A 20,556-nucleotide genomic window follows, 5' to 3' on the forward strand; every position below is an offset into this window, starting at 1 on the left:
AATGGGTACCCGCTGACCTCTCAGTGGGAGTGCTAAATACTATCACTCAGGCTAGAGCTCCGTCGACTAGACGGCTTTACGCCTCGAAGTGGTCGGTATTCTCCAGCTGGTGCACAGCTCGGGGTCGTTCACCCCTCGATTGTGAGGTGACAGAGGTTCTCTCCTTCCTACAGGAGCTGTTGGATAAGGGCATAGGGCCCCCTCCACGCTCAAAGTCTATGTGGCGGCTATCGCAGCGTTCCCTAAGACAACGCTCGGTCAGTCAATAGGAAGGAACGATTTAGTCATCCGCTTCCTCAGGGGAGCTAGGAGGCTGAATCCTCTCAGACCTCCTTCAGTCTAGGGCTGGGCGATATATCGCACGATATTGTTATGCGCATCTCATCAGTAAAGCCGGTTCCTTGATTAGTAGTAAATCGCCATCACCTGCTTTCAGATGGAGCGGCATTTACTACAAAGAGCCGTAGTTAACTGACAAGCTGAGCCATATCACATCAATATCGCGGACGTATCGCCAGCGATAATTAATGCGATATGGCTCAGCTTGTCAGTTAACTACGGCTCTTTGTACACAGCAAAAACTCCAGTGTTAATTTAACACTCCTGTGAGTGTATATGAACACTCAAGAGTGTTGAAGTTAATGAGATAATTAAGTGATTAATTTAGTGATTATTGAGCATTATTGAAGACACCTGATGTTAACAAGCAGAATCACTGAAGGAGAAAATCTCAAATTGTAAGCCACCATTATGCCAATGATTGTTTGCTTTAGTTGGGCTCTTGACCATTATATGTTTACTTTAGATTTTTTTGGCTGCTGTTATTGATTTATAACAGTCAGATGAACAAAGAATAAAGTGATCTGATGGTGTTGGTTATATTATGACATTCATCATTTGAACTTGATCACTGAACTCATTAAGATCCTTCTTTCTGACTTCGATGTATGTTGTTGGTTACAGCATAACTGTGAATCTGCATAAATGCCTAGAATTTTTGATATAATATAAAGGATTTCTTAAAAGTTGTTTTTAAAAAAAAAAAAAAAAAAACCTTTATTTTAGGCTCACACAGAGGTCAAGATTCAGTCAATGCATCTCAACAATGGTGACGAGCAGAATATTAAATTAGGAAAAGTAAATTACATAGACAATTCAGATCATAATTTATTCATACCGCAATGCATGATGGGAGCCATTAATGAGTTGTGATTGGTGGCAGCCACTGCAACATGCTTTATTATTGTCACCATTGTTGAAATTCACAGGCTGATTATTGATGTCTGTGTTTCTAAATAAATTCATTTCAAAGTCTTTTGATCAGAACAATGTTTATTAAATATTTTGAATTGTAAGTAAAGTACTGATAATTGTAAATTGAAGAATCACAAAACTGCTGCTAACAAGTTAAACCAAACTATCTCAATAAGTTTCATTTTACAGATCATAGCATGATTATGTCAAAACATAACCAACACTGTCAGATCACATTTTACTTTGTTCATTTAACTGTTATAAATCAATAACAGCAAACAAACAACAGTAAAATTTTTAGAAAACATATAATGGTCAAGAGCCCAACTAAAGCAAACACCCATCACCACAATGGTAACTTACAATTTGTGATTTTTCTCCTTCAGTGATTCTGCTTGTTAACATCAGGTGTCTTCAATAATGCTCAATAATCACTTAATTAATCACTTAATTATCTCATTAACTTTAACACTCTTGAGTGTTAATTTAACACTCATATTTTAACACTTTACACTCTTGAGTGTGGACTCATATACACTCCCAGACCCAGGAGTGTTAATTTAACACTGGAGTCAGTTAATTACGACTCTTTGTAGTAAATTCTGCTCCATCTGAAAGCAGGTGATTTACTACTAATCAAGGGAACCGGCTTTACTGGTGAGATGCGCATAACAATATCGTGCGATATATCGCCCAGCCCTACTTCAGTCCCTATGTGGGACCTCTCTACGGTTTTGGAGGCCATGAAAGGTGCCCCTTTTCGAGCCTATCCAAACGATTAGCCTCAAACATCTGTCTTTCAAAACAGTGTTTTGTTGGCTCTCGCTACAGTGAAGCACGTAGGTGACCTGCACGCGCTCTCGGTGAGCGCGGCGTGCTTAGAGTTTGGGCCAAGCGTCTCAAGAGTCATACTCAAACCTAGGCATGGTTACGTTCCAAAATCCCTCAACACACCGTTTCGGGCTCAGGTTATTTCCCTGTCTGCCCTGCCGGTGTCGGGCGAGGAAGGGGACACAAATTTTCTTTGTCCAGTTAGGGCTCTAAGAGCTTACGTGTCTCGCTCTTCTGCCTTCAGACAGACTGAGCAGCTATTTGTCTCGTTCAGTGGACGTTCCAAGGGAATGGCTGTTTCGAAACAAAGCCTATCCAGATGGATAGTCGACGCCATAGCGCTGGCGTACACTACCAAGGGCTTACAATGCCCGTTGGGGGTCAGAGCACACTCCACGAGAGGCGTCGCCTCTTCGTGGGCTTGGTGTAGCGGGATTTCCTTGCAAGACATATGTATGGCGGCAGGCTGGGCCTCGCCGTCTACATTTATAAGGTTTTATAACCTAGAGGTTAACCTTGCAGGCTAAACTATTGTCGGTGTAGACGAATCAGTTGTCTGATTAGGACACTGAGATCGCGAGCGCGGTGCGCTGCCGACTGTCATGATATGGGCAGTATTGCGTAAGACCCGCATTTCCCACATTAGTTCAGGCTCCCCGCCTTGTCTATGTGATGTCATGTTATTGCGTCTGCGGACGCTACCATATAGGGACGGAGGGATTCCCCTCCTGTTCCAGGACTCTCTGTGAGTCCCTCTAGTGATTGTGCACTGTAAATCCTGGGCTTCGCTTCCAGGTTTATTGGTGTTTGATCCCAGCACACACAGCGCTTTGCATTGGGTCCCCTAGCGTTTTCAACGCAGTACGAGAGACCTCTCGTAAGAGAACATACTCGGTTACTAACGTAACCTCGGTTCTCTCTAGAAGAGGGAACGAGTACTGCGTTCCTTTGCCGTGCGTGCGATTCACTCTGGTTGGCTTCGGTGATGGAAAAATCAGTGAATCAGCCTTTTCGAGCTCCTTTTATAGGGCTAGGCCACGCCCGTTTCGGAGGGAAGTGGCAAGGAGGGCGCGAAGCGCCCTCATTGGCCTGACGTCACCGTAGGCCTCGCTCGATAGGCTAATGCAGTTGCCGCAGAGTAGCCAATGAGCGAGCGAGCCGTCTCGCCTATGGCTGCGTGCTGCTGCAACGCGCTTTACAATAATTCAAAATTAAAGGATAATTTTTTGCTTCAGTATCTCGTGGAAAAGAGGTTTTTCCCCTAGCATTTTCAACGCAGTACTCGTTCCCTCTTCTAGAGAGAACCGAGGTTACGTTAGTAACCGAGTACATTTCTGCTTCGTGAACACTCACGCCTTGCACGGCGGCACCTTTGCACTGCAAAGTTGTACCGGGAGAGGCGCAAGCGGTACCATTGCGCGGCAAAGATGTACCGTGAGAAGCGCGCGCGCCAACATTGCGCGGCAAAGATGTACCGGGAGAGGCGCGATCATTAGACGGCCGATCGTCATTTCCATATTCCCCTTCAGAGTCAGAATCGGCAAATAACATTTGCAACACATCCTCACAGTACAAGTTTTTATTAGCCACCTGACGATTTTCTCTCACAAATCTCACAACTCAGACACTCTAAACTGAACTGCTTCCGCATCAATGACACGATCGCTCACTTGCTCTGCTGTTTCCTCCAACACTTTGAATAGGAACATGACGTCATTTTGGTCTTGAATTGAAGTATTACATGTCTGCCATCTAGTGGTAGGGAATACAAATACACTGTTAACCCTTGCTGTAAAAAAGGGCCACATTCTGACAATATCATACCATTTTCCATTAAAACAGTAATATACCGTAGAAAACAAAACTAGCCTACAGGAATATAACGTGAATTAACAGCGCTCAAAGTCGACCCTCAGAGGCTGTTTTCACAATCACACCCTATACCCTCATTCACTATTCCCTACATTAGTTCACTAATATAGTCCACTTGACAGAGTGAATGAAAAGAAGTGAGTGAATTGAGACACTGATGAACACCTGATAAGCAGAATCACTGAACGACAGAGAAACAAGAACAGAAAAAAAAAAAAAGATTATTTATTTCATACATGTACAAAAGTTCTTGTTGAGAATTAACAGGGATTTAGTTAATAATAAAGTTTGTTGTCACCATGATGGAGATCAGTATTTGCTTTAGTTGGTTTCTTGTCCCTTGACTTCTTACCACTTATCTCTCTCTGATTGCTCTTCATCTCTCTCTGAGTGAGTTTATATAACACATCTATTATGGCAAGAAAAAGTCAAGAGGAACTTGATCAGATGTTTTCGGGATTTTGTGATGATGTCACAATCATCCTGGACATGTCTGATTCTCTGATCTTTCCTGTGAATATTCTTTGAATTAATGGGTATTTCATACTTTTCAATTAAACATCTCAATAAAAACTTCTGTAGATGTATGACAGAAATAAAGTCATACTGGTTAATAATAAGTGTAATAATGTGTAATGGCTGGAAGTCAGTTGTATTTCTTGTGTTTCTCTATTTTCTGTTTGTGTGTTCCTCTTTCCTTCAGTGATTCTGCTTGTTAACAGCAGGTGTTCATCACTAATGCTCAACAATCACTTACATATCCTTAATTATCTCACTGCAACACTGTCTCAATGTTACTTTTACTCTTTGTAGTGTGGATTTTCCTGTGGGGTTGAAAGGGTTAACAGTGTAAGATAAAAATACCCCCCCCCCCAGAATTTCCGAAAAACATTCGGAAAATAAGCCAATAGAGACACAGTGTGTAACATTAACAGGTGAGATGGTCACTGGTGTGACAGTTGTAGGGCTGGTGTTAATGCTGCCAGTGTCTGAAAGTTTGGATGAATAGTGATTAATGAACAGAAACACAAAATATCATGAGTGTGTAGAAAGAGCTCATGTGAATATAATTACCTGCACAGTATGCATAATCACAGCCATTTGGTGTAACCAGCTCATAGACATAAAAATTGTCTGGACAGGCTTTGACTTTAATGGGAAAAGACCCGTAAAAGCAGCAGTAACTCGCAGCGGAACCGCAGACATCTCGAGTGACGACTCCATCTGTTACTGTTGGGTGTCCACCTCGTATCCACAGTGGGATTCGAGTGCCACAGCGACCATATGCAACACACGTGTCTGGGATATGAGCGCTCAGGCCGTTAATGAAGAGACGATACCAGCCGCTCCAGTAGACAGACCTGTCACACTTTATGACTGAAGCATCTGTATTATTGATGGATCTCCATGTATCGTCCAGCACAGTGTAGGTGTAGCAGGGGTCTGCAGAGAGATTAATTTATGCAAATATATTAAGACATTAATTAGTTTCTGAAAAACACGTTTTATTACAAAATGTAACCAAAAGTGCAGCTTTAGACATTACTTTTTCTTCTTCTTCTTCTTTTTCTTCTTCTTCTTCTTCTTCTGCTAATTCGAAGCGATTCATTTCGATCCACAATATTTTTTCAAATGCATTTATAGGATTATTTAAACATCAATGCGTCTTAAATAAAAAGACATTTTAGACAAATTACCTAACATTGCCAGGTTTTCAGCGGGGATCATGGGCCATAAACTAATATTAAAGTAACAATCTGACATTCAGTTTCCTCAATATTTCATATGCAAATAATGAAAAAAATAAAAAAATAAACTAAATGATTTCACTAAAACAGCAGTATTTTATTTTACAGAAAATAAGTGAGTTTCTCCTCAGCGTGTGAAGTGTTTTATTCCAGTAGTGTCCTCAGCAACACTGTATCAGTGGTTTGACCGGGTCTGACTCTAGACTAGCACTATTGAGAGAGAGACAGAGATCTGTCGTTCACTGAGTGACAGTCAGTGTTTGAGCTGAGAAGAGATCAGACACGAGGCGCTCAGAAAAGTGTCACTAAAGCTCAGGATGGACAGATTCGACACATGCGCACTGCGACTGCACCAGTCCTATAGAGGGCAGTGTAGTCGTGACTCGTGTCAACTACAGGACCTCTGCTCTGAGGACAAAGAAGAAGAAAAGGTGTGTGTTCCACTTACGAAGATACACAACCTCAAAGCGACCGTTTCACTGTGTGTGTGTGTGTGTGTGTGTGTGTGCTCTCCGCTGTGTGTGTGTGTGCTCTCTGCTGTGTGTGTGTGCTCTCTGCTGTGTGTGTGCTCTCCACTGTGTGTGTGTGTGTGTGTGTGTGTGTGTGTGTGTGCTCTCCGCAGTGTGTGTGTGTGCACTCTCAGAAATAGGGGTACAGCAGGAGTCCATTTCTGTCCCCCAAGGTACATATATGTCCCCAAGCATTATCATTTCTTTTAAAGGTTAAGGTACAATATCAAAAGACAGCCTCTGCTAAGTTATTTTATTTTATTTTTTGTAAAAAAAAGAAGTTTTTTTTAAAAATGTTTTAATGATACCTTAATCATTTAAGGTAGATTTTAACTTATCACTATATTAGAGTAGCCTTGAAATAAAGGAAATAAAAGTTTTGTAAGTCAATTTACTGATATTAAATCATTATAACACAGCAAAAACTCCAATGTTAAATGAACTTTCCTGGGAGTTTAAATGGCTCCAGACTCAAGAGTGTTAAAGTGTTAAAATATGAGTGTTAAATTAACAATCAAGAGTGCTAAAGTTAATGAGCTAATTAAATGATTCATTGAGTGATTGAGCAATACTGAAGACACCTGATGTTAACAAGCAGAATCACTGAAGGAGAAAATATTTTAAGTCACCGTCATGGTGATCAGTGTTTGCTTTAGTTGGGCTCTTGACCATTAAATCATTAATTTTAGATTTTGTATGGCTTTTGTATCTGAGTTATAACTGCCAGATGAACAAAGAGAAAAGTTGATCAGGTGGTTTTGGTTATGTTTTGACAATCATAATTTGACCTGAATCACGGAACTCATTTAAAGTCTAATCTCTGACTAAAATGTATATTGTTGATTACAGCATCACTGTGATTCTTCAGCATAAGATCCAGAATTTTCTAAATCATATAAAGGATTTCTTAGAAGTTGTTCTGATAAAACAAATCTTTCTTTTAGGCACACACAGACATCAAGAATCAGTGTATGAATCTCAACTATGGTGAAAAACAGAATATTCAATTAGGGAAAGGAAATTACATAGACAATTCAGATCATAATTTATTCATACCGCAATGCATGATGGGAGCCATTAATGAGTTTTGATTGGTGGCACCCAGAATGCACTGCAACATGCTTTATTATTGTCACCATTGTTGAGATTCACAGGCTGATTATTGATGTCAGCGTGTCTACATAAATTAATTTTCTAAGTCTTTTGATCAGAACAACTTTTAAGAAATATTTTGGACACTTACAGCTTTACAGCAGTTCATTTCACATTCAAAATGCACTGAAACTTAATTCATGTCTCCGATCAACTTATTCTTCCAGAACACTAGAAAACAGCCTAATTCTTCTTAAAAAAATAAATATATAAGTTGATCGGAGACATGAATTAAGTTTCAGTGCATTTTGAATGTGAAATGAACTGCTGTAAAGCTGTAAGTTGGTTAGGAGAACTGAGTGAAGAGTTTTGAAAATGTACCTAAATATTGAGAAATGTGTCCTAGCGATTGTAAAAACCTGTAATTTAATTTAATTTGGCAGGGTAAATCCCAGCGTTTTCTCTAGTTTATTTGAGAAGTTGCACATATATTGGTAACAGTACTGTGAGGGTTGTTGGCCTGTTTTCTCACCTGAGAAAAACACTGGCCTTTCAGGCCTTCCTGCATTGATAAGTAAATTGCGTGTTGGGGGGAAGTGCAACAACTCAATACACACACACTAGAGTACATACACATGAAAAATACCTATTTTAGAATATCAAGGATAGTAATGAGTTATGGTTAAATAATTCAATCATTAATACTACAGTCTTAAATTATATCTTAAATGATATCAGGTTAAAAGACCATGATATCTTCTCCAAACCAACTTACAGCTTGACAGCAGTTCATTTCACATTCAAAATGCACTAAAACTTTATTCCTGTCTCGGATCAACTCATTCTTCCAGAACACTAGAAAAGGTTTTACCCAAAAAACACAAGTTAAATAAAAAACACAAATAACAGGTAGCATTATAACATATTTCTGCTGTTTTCTGTTGTTCAGAATTCGCAGCATTTTATGTCACATGTTCATTGTTTACAGTACAGTACACATTTTCCCCCCAAGTTTCCCCTTTTTATAGATGGTGATGAAACTGCAAGATTAATACCTGTATGTGTTCAGCTACATCTAATTGTTTTGATAGTATTTAATTTTTTAGATTCTGAATATATTTTAATACGGTATTACTGTAGAAGTGTTGCAAATGTCTGTGCCATTCAATGTTGTATTAATGCATTCAGTGACTACATCTTCCAAGCTACATATTTCACTTAGACACAACCACTGCCAAAACTCAGAGCCCATTTTTATACACTCTTTTATACGCTCAAAACTGTTAAACATATACAGTAATTGAAAGATCTTATTAACTTGATTACAGAACTTGATTTACTATACAGGCTTATTTGCACATGCTTACATATTATTTCCAAGACTGTGTTATTTATTTTAAAAACCTAAGCTAGACTGAAATGTGCAATATTTCTACCGTATACCACATTGATATGTATTCTGAATAATCTTTTTTTTTGGAAAAAAAAAATCTGAAAAATTAAGATGTAACTAAACACTTACACAAGTCTTAGTCTTTCATTTTCATCACCATCTATACAAAAGGAAATCATTAATGTAAACATGAAGCATGTAACATAAATTGCATTGAATTCTGAACAGCAGAAAATAGTGCATATTGCTGCCTGTTGTTTGTGTGTTTTTTGTTTTGTATATTTTATTGTGTTTGTTGGCTGAAACCTTCACTAGAGTTCTGAAAGAATGACTTAATTTGACATGAATTATGTGTTTTGGTAGTTTTAATGTGTTTTGAATGTGAAATTAACTGCAGTGAAGCTGGAAGTTGGTTAAGACAGTGGATTGAAGAGCTTTGAAAAAAGTGATAAGTATTGAGAAATACATACATTCTAAATTTAATTAAATTAGAATATAACATTCTAATCTTGTCGGATAACAGATTATGATCGGGTTACAAGCATCACCTGTCAGTCAGGGGAAATGATACATACTTTATTGCGTGTAATACACACACACCCTACAACCATAACCCTAACCAAACATATAATAATGTATTACATATTACACACCACTACTAAACCTACCCTAAACCCACCCATGCATATCATATGCATTATGCACACAAACTCCTTTCCGCGTATAAATTGCACAATAAACACAATGTGTGCTATAGAGAAGCATTTAGTGTAACCAGGTTGGAATGACGTACCAATTTCACAAATTCCCGTTTATGATGTTTACGCAGATGGGAAAGGCATCGTTTTCAAAAGCTTGCATTGTCAGGCCCCCAAAATGGCATTTTCGTTGAAATGAACGGCCAAAACGTTTTCCATTTTCAGTTGAAAATTATGTTGTGTAAACAGACCCTAAAGCGTTTATTATTTATTGCACTTTAGTTTTGTTAAAGGTATAGCGGAGGATTTTTTACTTCCGGGTGGATCACCTATACTATTGGTCCTCCTAATTGTCAATCATTCTGGTGAATCAATCAAACTTATTCAAAAGTGGAGAGGGTGGGTCTTATGTAAAATTCGGAAAGATCCTCCGCTATACCTTTAATTGTTCATTTAAGTTGGCCTATTTCAGGGAACGGCAACTGGCGGCCCGCGGGCCAAAACTGGCCCGCCAGCAGTATTTTCTGGCCCGCCGGATTATTTTGGAAGTCCTAAATGCTGCACAAAACTCTTCCAATACTTGAGAAAAGCCGTAGTCGTGCGGCGATTTCACCGCCGTGTGCAACGCACATATAGGGAATCATGCGGCGCGGGATTACATTTTAAAGTATAACTGTGTGTTCACACCGGACGCGAATAGCACGTCAAATTCGCGCCTGCCGCGTCTAGTTATACGCTTGACCACTTTGTGTCCATTCGCGCGTCAAAAGATGGTAGCGGTCACAACTCTGGTGTACTTTGGACGGAGCGGGCGGTCTGACTGACAATAGCCCATCCATACACCTTTGGACAGCGCATCCACACTTAATTCTGACCACCTGTAGGCTACACCTAGCTCTGAGGAGCAACAAGATTCTTTTTTTTGCAAGGATGTTTGAAATAGTTCGGCAGAAAATAGCCTACTTCATTTGTCAGTAGGGCAATATGATTTTCGTTTATGTTGCTTAGAAATTTGAGTGATAGGCTTTGTCCTATTTAATTTATGTTATTTATATTTCCAAATTTTTTTCTGTGGCATTTTTTTCTCTGCTGACAGTAGGCCTACAATGTTAAAATAGCCTAATATTTATATTGACAGACCTCCTTAAACCTTAGGTGTGCATGTGTGCCCCCCGAATAAATAATAATAATAATAATAATAATAAAAGGAATAAAGTTCAAAAGTCGGACTGTAAGCGAATGAGGCATGATTCTCACCTTTATTAAAATGGCTGTAATCTGTTCTGTTACCACAATAGTACTTGATCTGTTTAAAATGATTTCCTTGATATATGCCTAAGGTGTTAAATTCAAAATAAAAATTAAAATCTGTCTAATCCAGTAATTCATTTTTTCTATTTTTGATCTGAGCACAATCAGAACATCAGAAAACCTGTCGTTATTCGTTTTTTTCATTTTAGTTCAGGAAATAAATAATGGAAAAACAAGTCGTTTTTCATCTTTTTATTTTTGGTTTTAATTTAAAAAAAAAACGATTGAACGAATGATCCACGGACGGTGACGGACCCATCATATTCTGCGATTATAGGCCTATATAAGAGTATTTAATTTGTATCCATAGGCCTACTCTGTGTAGCTGGGCCGCCATCTACTGGCTAAAAAAAATATTGGCCCGCGGCCAAAGTTACTTGCCGACCCCTGGCCTATTTATTATACAGTTATATATACAGTTTTATTCTGGTTTATGTGTTAACAGAAGCACTGCGGGTGCTTGATGTGACGGTGTGTGAATCCTCATGTTCTGTTGTTTATGCTGCTATTTGCACATGTAATCTACATGTTTGAGGTATTTGAATCGGTCACAGACTATTATCTATTCTAATTCCATTTAATTCTAATCTAACCTTTCAGTCAGAAAACAAAATGTTAAATGAACATCCCTACTTCATATATTTCAACTGAACCAACTAAAAATGTTCAGTGCAGCAAGTCTACGTAACATTTTGAGATTGATCTCCAAAATCTTTACAGTGTGTTTGTGATGGCAAGAAATGTACAAAGCAGCCAAACAAGTATCGTTCTATACCATCCAACTGGGGACGCGAAGTTCATTTTAAATTAAGAAAATCATTATTCACTGTATAAAGTATGCTTTACACTATACTAAATATAGGTCACCTGAAATTGTTACCTTAAAGAGCTATTTCTGTTTGATTAATCCCATAAACCCTAAAGGGACTGCATAACCAAGCAGAAAGTATCTATGAAGAGAGAAAATAAGCATTAACTAATAAATAAAAAATATTATGAATGAAAAAATGCATAATATATAATATACTATATAATATACTACATATATATAGTTACATAATGAAGGCAGACTTCACTGCCAGTTCACTTCACTGTTCACACACACACAGCTCCATTGCAGGCTATGAAAGTCCCCACTTGTATAGGTAGAGATCGTTCAGAAAGTCCTCACTTGGTCAGTGTAGAGCGACATTGGTCTGTTAGTAATATAGACATGTATGTGTGTGTGCAATGGCACATAACAATGGCAAGTAAATTGTTAGGGACTGCATAACCAAGCATACAAAGTATCTATGAAGTGAGAGCGTTAAATAAGATAAATAATATTATGAATGATAAGGGGCATCTTCTTGCCTCTGCTTTTGAACTGTTGCCGTCGGGCCGTCTGTATTTTTTACCTGTTGTAGATTTAAATGGTCTTTCCTCAAGCAATTCAACTTGTAGTTACAAAATAAAGACAGACTTAACTGTTCACACACACACAGTTCCATTGCAGGCTATTGTGAGTCCACTGTTGTATAGGTAGAGATCGTTCAGAGTTGAGATTCAATCTTGGCATGTTTAAGTTTTTATTTTTTATTTTATTTTTTTATTGCATATTTGAAGTTATATTATGAAAAAAAGACCTTACAAGTAATTTTGTATTTCCTTTTTGTTTCTTCAAAATGACCAGATGCAGCAAGTCAACTCAAAAGTTTTGAATTTGATCTTCAAGAAAGGTCCACTGTTGGATGGTAACGAGCGACACATGTTTGGTTGCATTTAAATTGAGCAATATTTCAAACACTGACTATCTCTGTACATCAACATCCTAGAAACAAAGGAAAAAATGACATCTATTGATTTTATTAGAGTAGAAATTATGTTTTAATGAATAGGCCACAACAGAGAATGAACTTCTTAAAGCAATAACTTTGCTGTAATGTCCACAACATAACGCTTCTGATGTTTTATAGTGCTTTCATTGAAAGTGTTATAATATTCTGTATTATTTGTTGCTATGGAACTGCTACTGAGGTACAGAAGAAATTATTAAGAAAATTAGTAACAAGTAAATTGTTAGGGACTGCATAACCAAGCTTAGAAAGTATCTATGAAGTGAGAGCGTTAAATAAGAAAATAATATTATGAATGATAAGAGGATATTATCGCCTCTGCTTTTGAACTGTTGCCGTCGGGCCGTCTGTATTTTTTACCCCGTTGTAGATTTAAATGGTCTTTCATTTTATATATATAGGTACATAATGAAGGCAGACTTCACTGCCAGTTCACTTCACTGATCACACACACACAGTCCCCTCTTGTATAGGTAGAGATCGTTCAGAGTTTCAGGTCCCCACTTGGCATGTTTTTTTTTAAATAAAAAAATGCATGTTTGAAGTTATATTATGAAAAAGGAGCTTAAAAGAAAATTTTGTATGTCATTTTTGTTTCTTCAAAATGACCAGAAACACTAGTCCCCTCTTGGCCAGTGTAGAGCGATAGTCCCCTGTTAGTAATATAGACGTGTATGTGTGTGTGTGTGTGTGTGTGTGTGTGTGCTCTCTGCTGTGTGTGTGTGTGCTTTCTGCTGTGTGTGTGTGTGTGTGTGTGCTCTCTGCTGTGTGTGTGCTCTCCGCTGTGTGTGTGTGTGTGTGCTCTGCTGTGTGTGTGTGTGCTCTCTGCTGTGTGTGTGTGTGTGCTCTGCTGTGTGTGTGTGTGCTCTCTGCTGTGTGTGTGTGTGTGCTCTCCGCTGTGTGTGTGTGTGTGCTCTGCTGTGTGTGTGTGTGCTCTCTGCTGTGTGTGTGTGTGCTCTCCGCTGTGTGTGTGCTCTCCGCTGTGTGTGTGTGTGCTCTCTGCTGTGGGTGTGCTCTCCGCTGTGTGTGTGTGTGTGTGTGTGTGTGCTCTCTGCTGTGTGTGTGTGCTCTCTGCTGTGTGTGTGTGTGTGTGTGTGTGCTCTCCGCTGTGTGTGTGTGTGCTCTCTGCTGTGTGTGTTCTCTGCTGTGTGTGTGCTCTCTGCTGTGTGTGTGCTCTCTGCTGTGTGTGTGCTCTCCACTGTGTGTGTGTGTGCTCTCTGCTGTGTGTGTGCTCTCCGCTGTGTGTGTGTGTGTGTGAGTGTTGTCTCCGCTGTATGTGTGCTCTCCACTGTGTGTGTGTTCTCCTCTGTGTGTGTGTGCTCTCCACTGTGTGTGTGTGTGTGTGTGTGTGTGTGCTCTCCACTGTGTGTGTGTGTGCTCTCTGCTGTGTGTGTGTGTGCTCTCCGCTGTGTGTGTGCTCTCCGCTGTGTGTGTGTGTGCTCTCTGCTGTGGGTGTGCTCTCCGCTGTGTGTGTGTGTGTGTGTGTGCTCTCTGCTGTGTGTGTGTGTGTGTGTGTGTGTGCTCTCCGCTGTGTGTGCTCTCTGCTGTGTGTGTGTGTGTGCTCTCTGCTGTGTGTGCTCTCTGCTGTGTGTGTGCTCTCTGCTGTGTGTGTGCTCTCCACTGTGTGTGTGTGCTCTCTGCTGTGTGTGTGCTCTCCGCTGTGTGTGTGTGTGTGTGTGAGTGTTGTCTCCGCTGTATGTGTGCTCTCCACTGTGTGTGTGTTCTCCTCTGTGTGTGTGTGTGCTCTCCACTGTGTGTGTGTGTGTGCTCTCCACTGTGTGTGTGTGCTCTCTGCTGTGTGTGTGTGTGCTCTCCACTGTGTGTGTGTGCTCTCTGCTGTGTGTGTGTGTGTGTGTGTGTGTGCTCTCTGCTGTGGGTGTGTGTTCTCTCCACTGTGTGTGTGTGCTCTCTGCTGTGTGTGTGTGTGTGCTCTCCACTGTGTGTGTGCTCTCTGCTGTGTGTGTGTGTGCTCTCTGCTGTGGGTGTGTGTTCTCTCCACTGTGTGTGTGCTCTCTGCTGTGTGTGTGTGTGTGTGTGCTCTCTGCTGTGGGTGTGTGTTCTCTCCACTGTGTGTGTGCTCTCTGCTGTGGGTGTGTGTGCTCTCCACTGTGTGTGTGTGTGTGTGTGTGCTCTCTGCTGTGTGTGTGTGTGTGTGTGCTCTCCACTGTGTGTGTGTGTGTGTGCTCTCCGCAGTGTGTGTGTGTGTGTGTGATCTCCACTGTGTGTGTGTGTGTGTGCTCTCCACTAGGATGAGGTGAAACACAATGTTACAAAGTTTTATTTGAAGCAAAAACGTATTCGAAAATCGGACAAAAAAGACAAATGTACAAGACTGTGTACTCAATGGCTTTAAATGAAAAGTTGTTGATTAAATCAATAGAAGCAATATATTCTAGGTTTATTGCAAAATATGCATATAAATATAAATAATTAAGTATTTTAACGTCATTCGGAGTGCTTCATGGAGGCTCTTTTGGCACGATTTGATTTGCTTGTTGCGACTGATTGGTGGAATTTTTATACAGCATCATGGGTAATGTACTTTTTCACAATAAATGTAGCTGTTAAACACAATTATTTAAAAAACCTCTGAGCTCACAGTAGGTCTAATGATGCTTCTCCACTTTGTGTGTGTGTGTGTGTGTGTGTGTACTCTCCGCTGTGTGTGTGTGTGTGTGTGTGCCCTTCACTGTGTGTGCTCTCCGCTGTGTGTGTGTGTGTGTGCTCTTCACTGTGTTTATGTGTGTGTGTGTGTGTGTGTGTGTACTCTCCGCTGTGTGTGTGTGTGTGCGTGTGTGTGTGTGTGTGCGCCCTTCACTGTGTGTGCTCTCCGCTGTGTGTGTGTGTGCTCTCCGCTGTGTGTTTGTGTGTGTGTGTGCTCTCCGCTGTGTGTGCTCTTCGCTGTGTGTGTGTGTGTGTGTGCTCTCTCCTGTGTGGGTGTGGGTGTGTGTGATCGCACTGTGTGTGTGCATGTGCTCTCCGCTGTGTGTGTGTGTGTGCTCTTCGCTGTGTGTGTGCGCTGTGTGCTCTCTCAGGTATTTGTGTGCAGGTGTTTGTGTGCTCTCTGCTGTGTGTGTGTGCTCTCCGCTGTGTTTGTGTGTGTGTGTGTGTGTGTGCTCTTCGCTGTGTGTGTGTGTGCTCTCTGCTGTGTGGGTGTGTGTGTGTGCTCGCACTGTGTGTGTGTATGTGCTCTCCGCTGTGTGTGTGCTCAATTGTGTGTGTGTGTGCTCTCCGTCATGTGTGAAACACTGAACACCATCAAGGTGACATCAAATTTCTGTTTTCTGTTTATTTAAATTAGCATATTTTACTTTAATTTAATGGTTTTTGTTTGGTTTTTGTGTGTAGAGAGAAATTGCTCATTCTAAGGTAATAAAACATAACGGTTCATTAAGTAAGGTCTTTATACACCACTGAAAACACAGTTATATTTATGATATTGCATTTCTGTCTGATTTAACAGTCTGATTCACTTCTGTTTAAGTATATGCCTGTGTAGGGACTAATTACATGCTTGATTAGTTGAGTAAAGTGTTCTTTATTTCTATTAAAAGTATATTACACATTCATTACAAGTGTTTTCGAAACACACAAACATATACCATAATTATATTTGAGTAAAATGTATATGCTCAGTAATTTCACATGTTGTCTATTGTATACGTAAGGGTTAATGCCCGACGAGGTGTCCATTATCAGGTATTAATGGATGACGGCGAGGCGTGAACGGACGGTTGCCTCCGCCGAAGTCCATTAATACCTGACAATGGACACCTCGAAGGGCATTAACCCGCTTATACCATGGTCACTTACGAAAGAAAGAAATATTTAATCAATTAATAATACTTTAATGTGTTTTAGAGTAAAAATCGTGAGGGTTTTTATTTATTAAGTCGAGCGCACTATTTAATATCTCCCGTATACAGGCATTGCCAAGCAACGTGGCCACAGCGACCCGACCGCAGCAGTTGATCAGTGAGTTTGAGCCAGCGCAATCATTTAGAACTGTCATCAGGCAAATTGACGGGACGCCTTTCCTAGGTGTCCATTATCACTTTTTAATGGACACCCTGCAGCCAATCAGAATCGAGTATTCACCCAGACCATGGTATAATATAATGTATTTTACTGGTAGAGTAAGTATTTTATTCTGACACACGCACACATCTATGGTACAGAGCAGCGTTTCCCAAAAGCATGTAGAGACCACTGGTGTCTTCTGGGAAGTGCAGCCCTGGGGCCGGTTGCACCAGCTGTGCATAAGTTATAACTTAGCCTAGTTTTGACGTAAATGGGCACTAAGTTACGACTTACGCACTTCTAAATATTTTTGCGTTGCACCATTAAACTTAGTTGAAGCGTAACTCTACGTATAAACTAAATATTTACGGCAGTCTCCGATCAAGAGTAACGGATGGAATAAAATATTAGACAGACTGATCTGCATCAATGAGCTCTTCTTTAACCTGACAGACTTCAGTTCTTTAGACATATATGATTATTTATGCTGACATTTACACTCGCTTACATTTTAAGAGAGAGAAGATTATGTGAAAAGATTACTTTGTTAGCGGCTATCTTTAACACGAATCCGTGTGCATTGCCATCGGTCCATGTCAAATATCAGTCATAATCAATAAACGTAATTTCTTGTTGTTATATCTTTGTCTTTATATAACACAATGATAAGCGGAGACGATTGCACTGTTGATTCACTTCTGTTTACTTGGGAACTCAATCTTCTTCATGTTTTACACAACATACAAAAAGGGGTGAGCTAGAGCGCCCTCTAGTGCAAAGGCATATTTAGTGCATATATCACATATTCCTCCCCACATAGTAACATTGTTACATAGACACTTAATAAGAACATGAACAGTGTAACCCTTTTTTTTTTTTTTTTACATCTCTCTCTATATATATATTAATCTATAACATGTTTGACACAATCATACTCCTGTCTAATACAGTACTTAGAGTAATGCCAAAAATATAGAACATTTGTGATTTAACACTATCATCTTTCAGTTAACTGTGTTGTACTTATTCTTTTAACTAACCTCAGTGCCATGACTGTCAAAATGAATACAAAAGAATCAACTTATACCACCAAGGTAAACCTTAAGGGCTAAACCGTATCGGGGGCTTAATGGCACGTTCCGGGTATCTCCTCGACTCTTTGTGTGGAGTGTGTAACACTTCACCTGTTTCACTTGAGAATGAATCAACAGGTTGTGCTGACCCAGTCTGGATTGGATCGAGACTAGGTGGTGAAGTTTCTTCTGACCTGGGATATTCACAAGGATCTGTCAGATTCCCCTCAGGACCCTCAATGACCTCAGGTCCCGTCTCATTTCCGTTGTTACAGTCAGTTAGACGTGCCAACATCTGATCAACGTGACGTCTCCAGTGAACTGAAAGTCCCACATCGACAGTGTATGATACAGGGCCTGTCTTTGCTGAAACAACACCAGGTGTCCACTTCTTTCCCCTCCGATAATCACGCACCCATACTTTGTCACCCACAGGAAATGTTCTGTCTTTAGCATGCACTTGACGTTGCTGGCACAGTTTGATTTGTGCTTTTTCCACCACAGAGGCAACATTAGGCTTTAACATATCCAAGCGAGAATGCAACCTGCGGTGCAGAAACAACATGGCAGGCGATTCCTTTGTGGTGGCGTGTGGAGTGTTTCGATACGCCAGTAGAAAGGTGTCCAGCCTTTGTTGAATCGAAGTTGGCCCCTTAGAACAACGTAGTGCCCGCTTAAATGTCTGAACCAAGCGTTCAGCCAAGCCGTTCGTAGCTGGGTGAAAAGGTGCAGAACGTGTGTGTGTCACTCCATTAGACTTGAGAAATGTCTGGAACTCCTCCGAGGTGAACTGAGGTCCGTTATCGCTGACCAGCACTTCTGGGAGTCCATGACGACTAAATAATCCTCTCAGCACCTGAATGGTCTTGGTAGATGTAGTTGACTCCATCACACACACCTCTGGCCACTTGGAGTGAGCATCCACGACTACCAAGTACATGTGTCCTTCAAATGGACCTGCAAAGTCCACATGTATTCGTTGCCAAGGTGATTCTGGCCACTTCCAAGGGTGTAATGGCGAGGGACCAGGAGCTTTTTGCGTCGTTTGGCATGAGTGACAGGTTTTTGACAATTGTTCAATTTGGCATCAATGCCAGGCCACCAGACATAGCTCCGAGCAACTGCCTTCATCCTTACGACACCCGGATGCCCAGTGTGCAGCTCTGCCAGTACCCTGGATCTCAGTTTAGGAGGAATGACAACTCTCCAACCCCACAAGAGGCAACCCTGTTGTGTAATCAACTCATCTTTCCTGTTCACATACGGGGCGAGCACATTATTTGCATCTGTGACTAGTGAAAACCGTCCCGTTGCCACCATCTCCATTACTTGTGACATAGTGGAGTCAGACCTTGTTTCTTTACAAACATCTGAACACAGCACTGGCAAAGAATCAAGATGCTTGACTTGAAGCAACTCCACTGTGTCCTGCTTAACCTGAGATGCGTTTTGCAGAGGTAAACGTGATAAACCGTCCGCATTACAGTGGTGTGCACCAACTCTGTACTGGATATCGTAATCGTATGCTGCCAACAACAAAGCCCAGCGCTGCATACGGGCCGCAGCCATAGATGGAATAGCTTTTGTTGGATTGAAAATTGTTGTCAGCGGACGGTGGTCCGTGAGCAATGTAAACTTCCGCCCGTACAGATATTGGTAGAATTTTCGTACTCCAAAGACAATTCCAAGTGCCTCCCTTTCAATTTGAGCATAGTTTTGCTCTGCTTTGCTCAATGTTCTCGAGGCAAAGGCTATTGGTTTTTCCAGCCCGTCTGGTAGGATGTGTGAGATGACGGCACCCACACCGTATGGCGATGCATCACAAGCCAGTCTGATTGGTAACTGTGGATCATAATGTGTTAATACGCTCTGTGACAGCAACAATTTTTTTACCTTGTCGAACGCATCCTCACACTCAAAAGACCACAGCCACTGCTTCCCTTTACACAGAAGAGCATTGAGGGGTGCTAATACTGATGCAAGATTAGGGATAAATCGACTGTAATAGTTTATAAGTCCTAGAAATGAACGAAGTTGACTGACGTCCTTCGGTGCAGGCGCATCCCTGATTGCCCTGACCTTTTCTGGTGACTTATGAAGACCCTGAGCATCTATGATGTGCCCCAAATACTCCAGCGAATCTTTAAAGAATTCACATTTATCACGTTGGACACATAGCCCGAACTCATCCAGACGGCTGAGGACTGCATCTACATTTTTTAGATGCTGCTCGTCATTTGACCCCGTCACTAATATATCATCTAGATAGCAATGAACATTGGGAATGCCTTGTAAGATCTGATCCATTGCCCTTTGAAAAATTGCAGGAGCCGAAGCGATGCCGAATGGTAAACGATTGTAACAGAACAGCCCTTTCGACGTGGTGATAGTGAGACATTTGCGTGAGCTTTCTGCCAAAGGCACTTGTAAGTAAGCATTTGAGAGGTCCAGTTTGGTGAAACGTTGACCCCCTGCCAATGATGAGAATAAGTCCTCTATTCGTGGAATCGGATAACGATCAACACAAAGGGCTGGATTCACCGTTACTTTGAAATCTCCACAAATCCTCACATCCCCATTCCTTTTTACCACTGGTACGATAGGGGTAGCCCATTCGCTGCATGTTACAGGGGAGATGACCCCCAGCTCCAATAGACGATTTATTTCTGCCTCCACTTTCGGTTTCAGTGCATAGGGTACATTGCGTGCTTGACAAAATCGTGGCTGGAACTGTGGTTTGAGTGACACAGTAGCCTCAATACCTTTTAGCAAGCCCAGTCCTTCTCTGAAGACATTTTTGTGCTTTGCTAGCAGTGTTTCCATTGACCCTTTACCCACACTTTTAATTTCACGCCAATTCGGCTTAATTTTCCTGAGCCACTCTCTCCCGAAAAGTGGTGGGGCATCTCCTTCCACGACA

The 20,556-nt window shown here is 40.9% G+C and overlaps 1 protein-coding gene across 1 annotated transcript in view; it reads right to left on the minus strand.

Moving 5' to 3' along the window:
- The window catches only part of LOC311077547 (adhesion G protein-coupled receptor E5-like), a 77,474-nt gene that overhangs the window by 34,405 nt on the left and 22,513 nt on the right, over positions 1-20,556 (minus strand). Inside the window, exon 3 of the mRNA XM_084106077.1 lies at positions 5,032-5,400. Within this exon, the coding sequence (XP_083962203.1) occupies positions 5,032-5,400 (369 nt within the window). The remainder of the gene's footprint in view (positions 1-5,031; positions 5,401-20,556) is intronic.

This window comes from Abramis brama (genome assembly GCF_963993115.1).
Source record: "Abramis brama genome assembly, chromosome: 2".
Taxonomy (NCBI): domain Eukaryota; kingdom Metazoa; phylum Chordata; class Actinopteri; order Cypriniformes; family Leuciscidae; genus Abramis; species Abramis brama.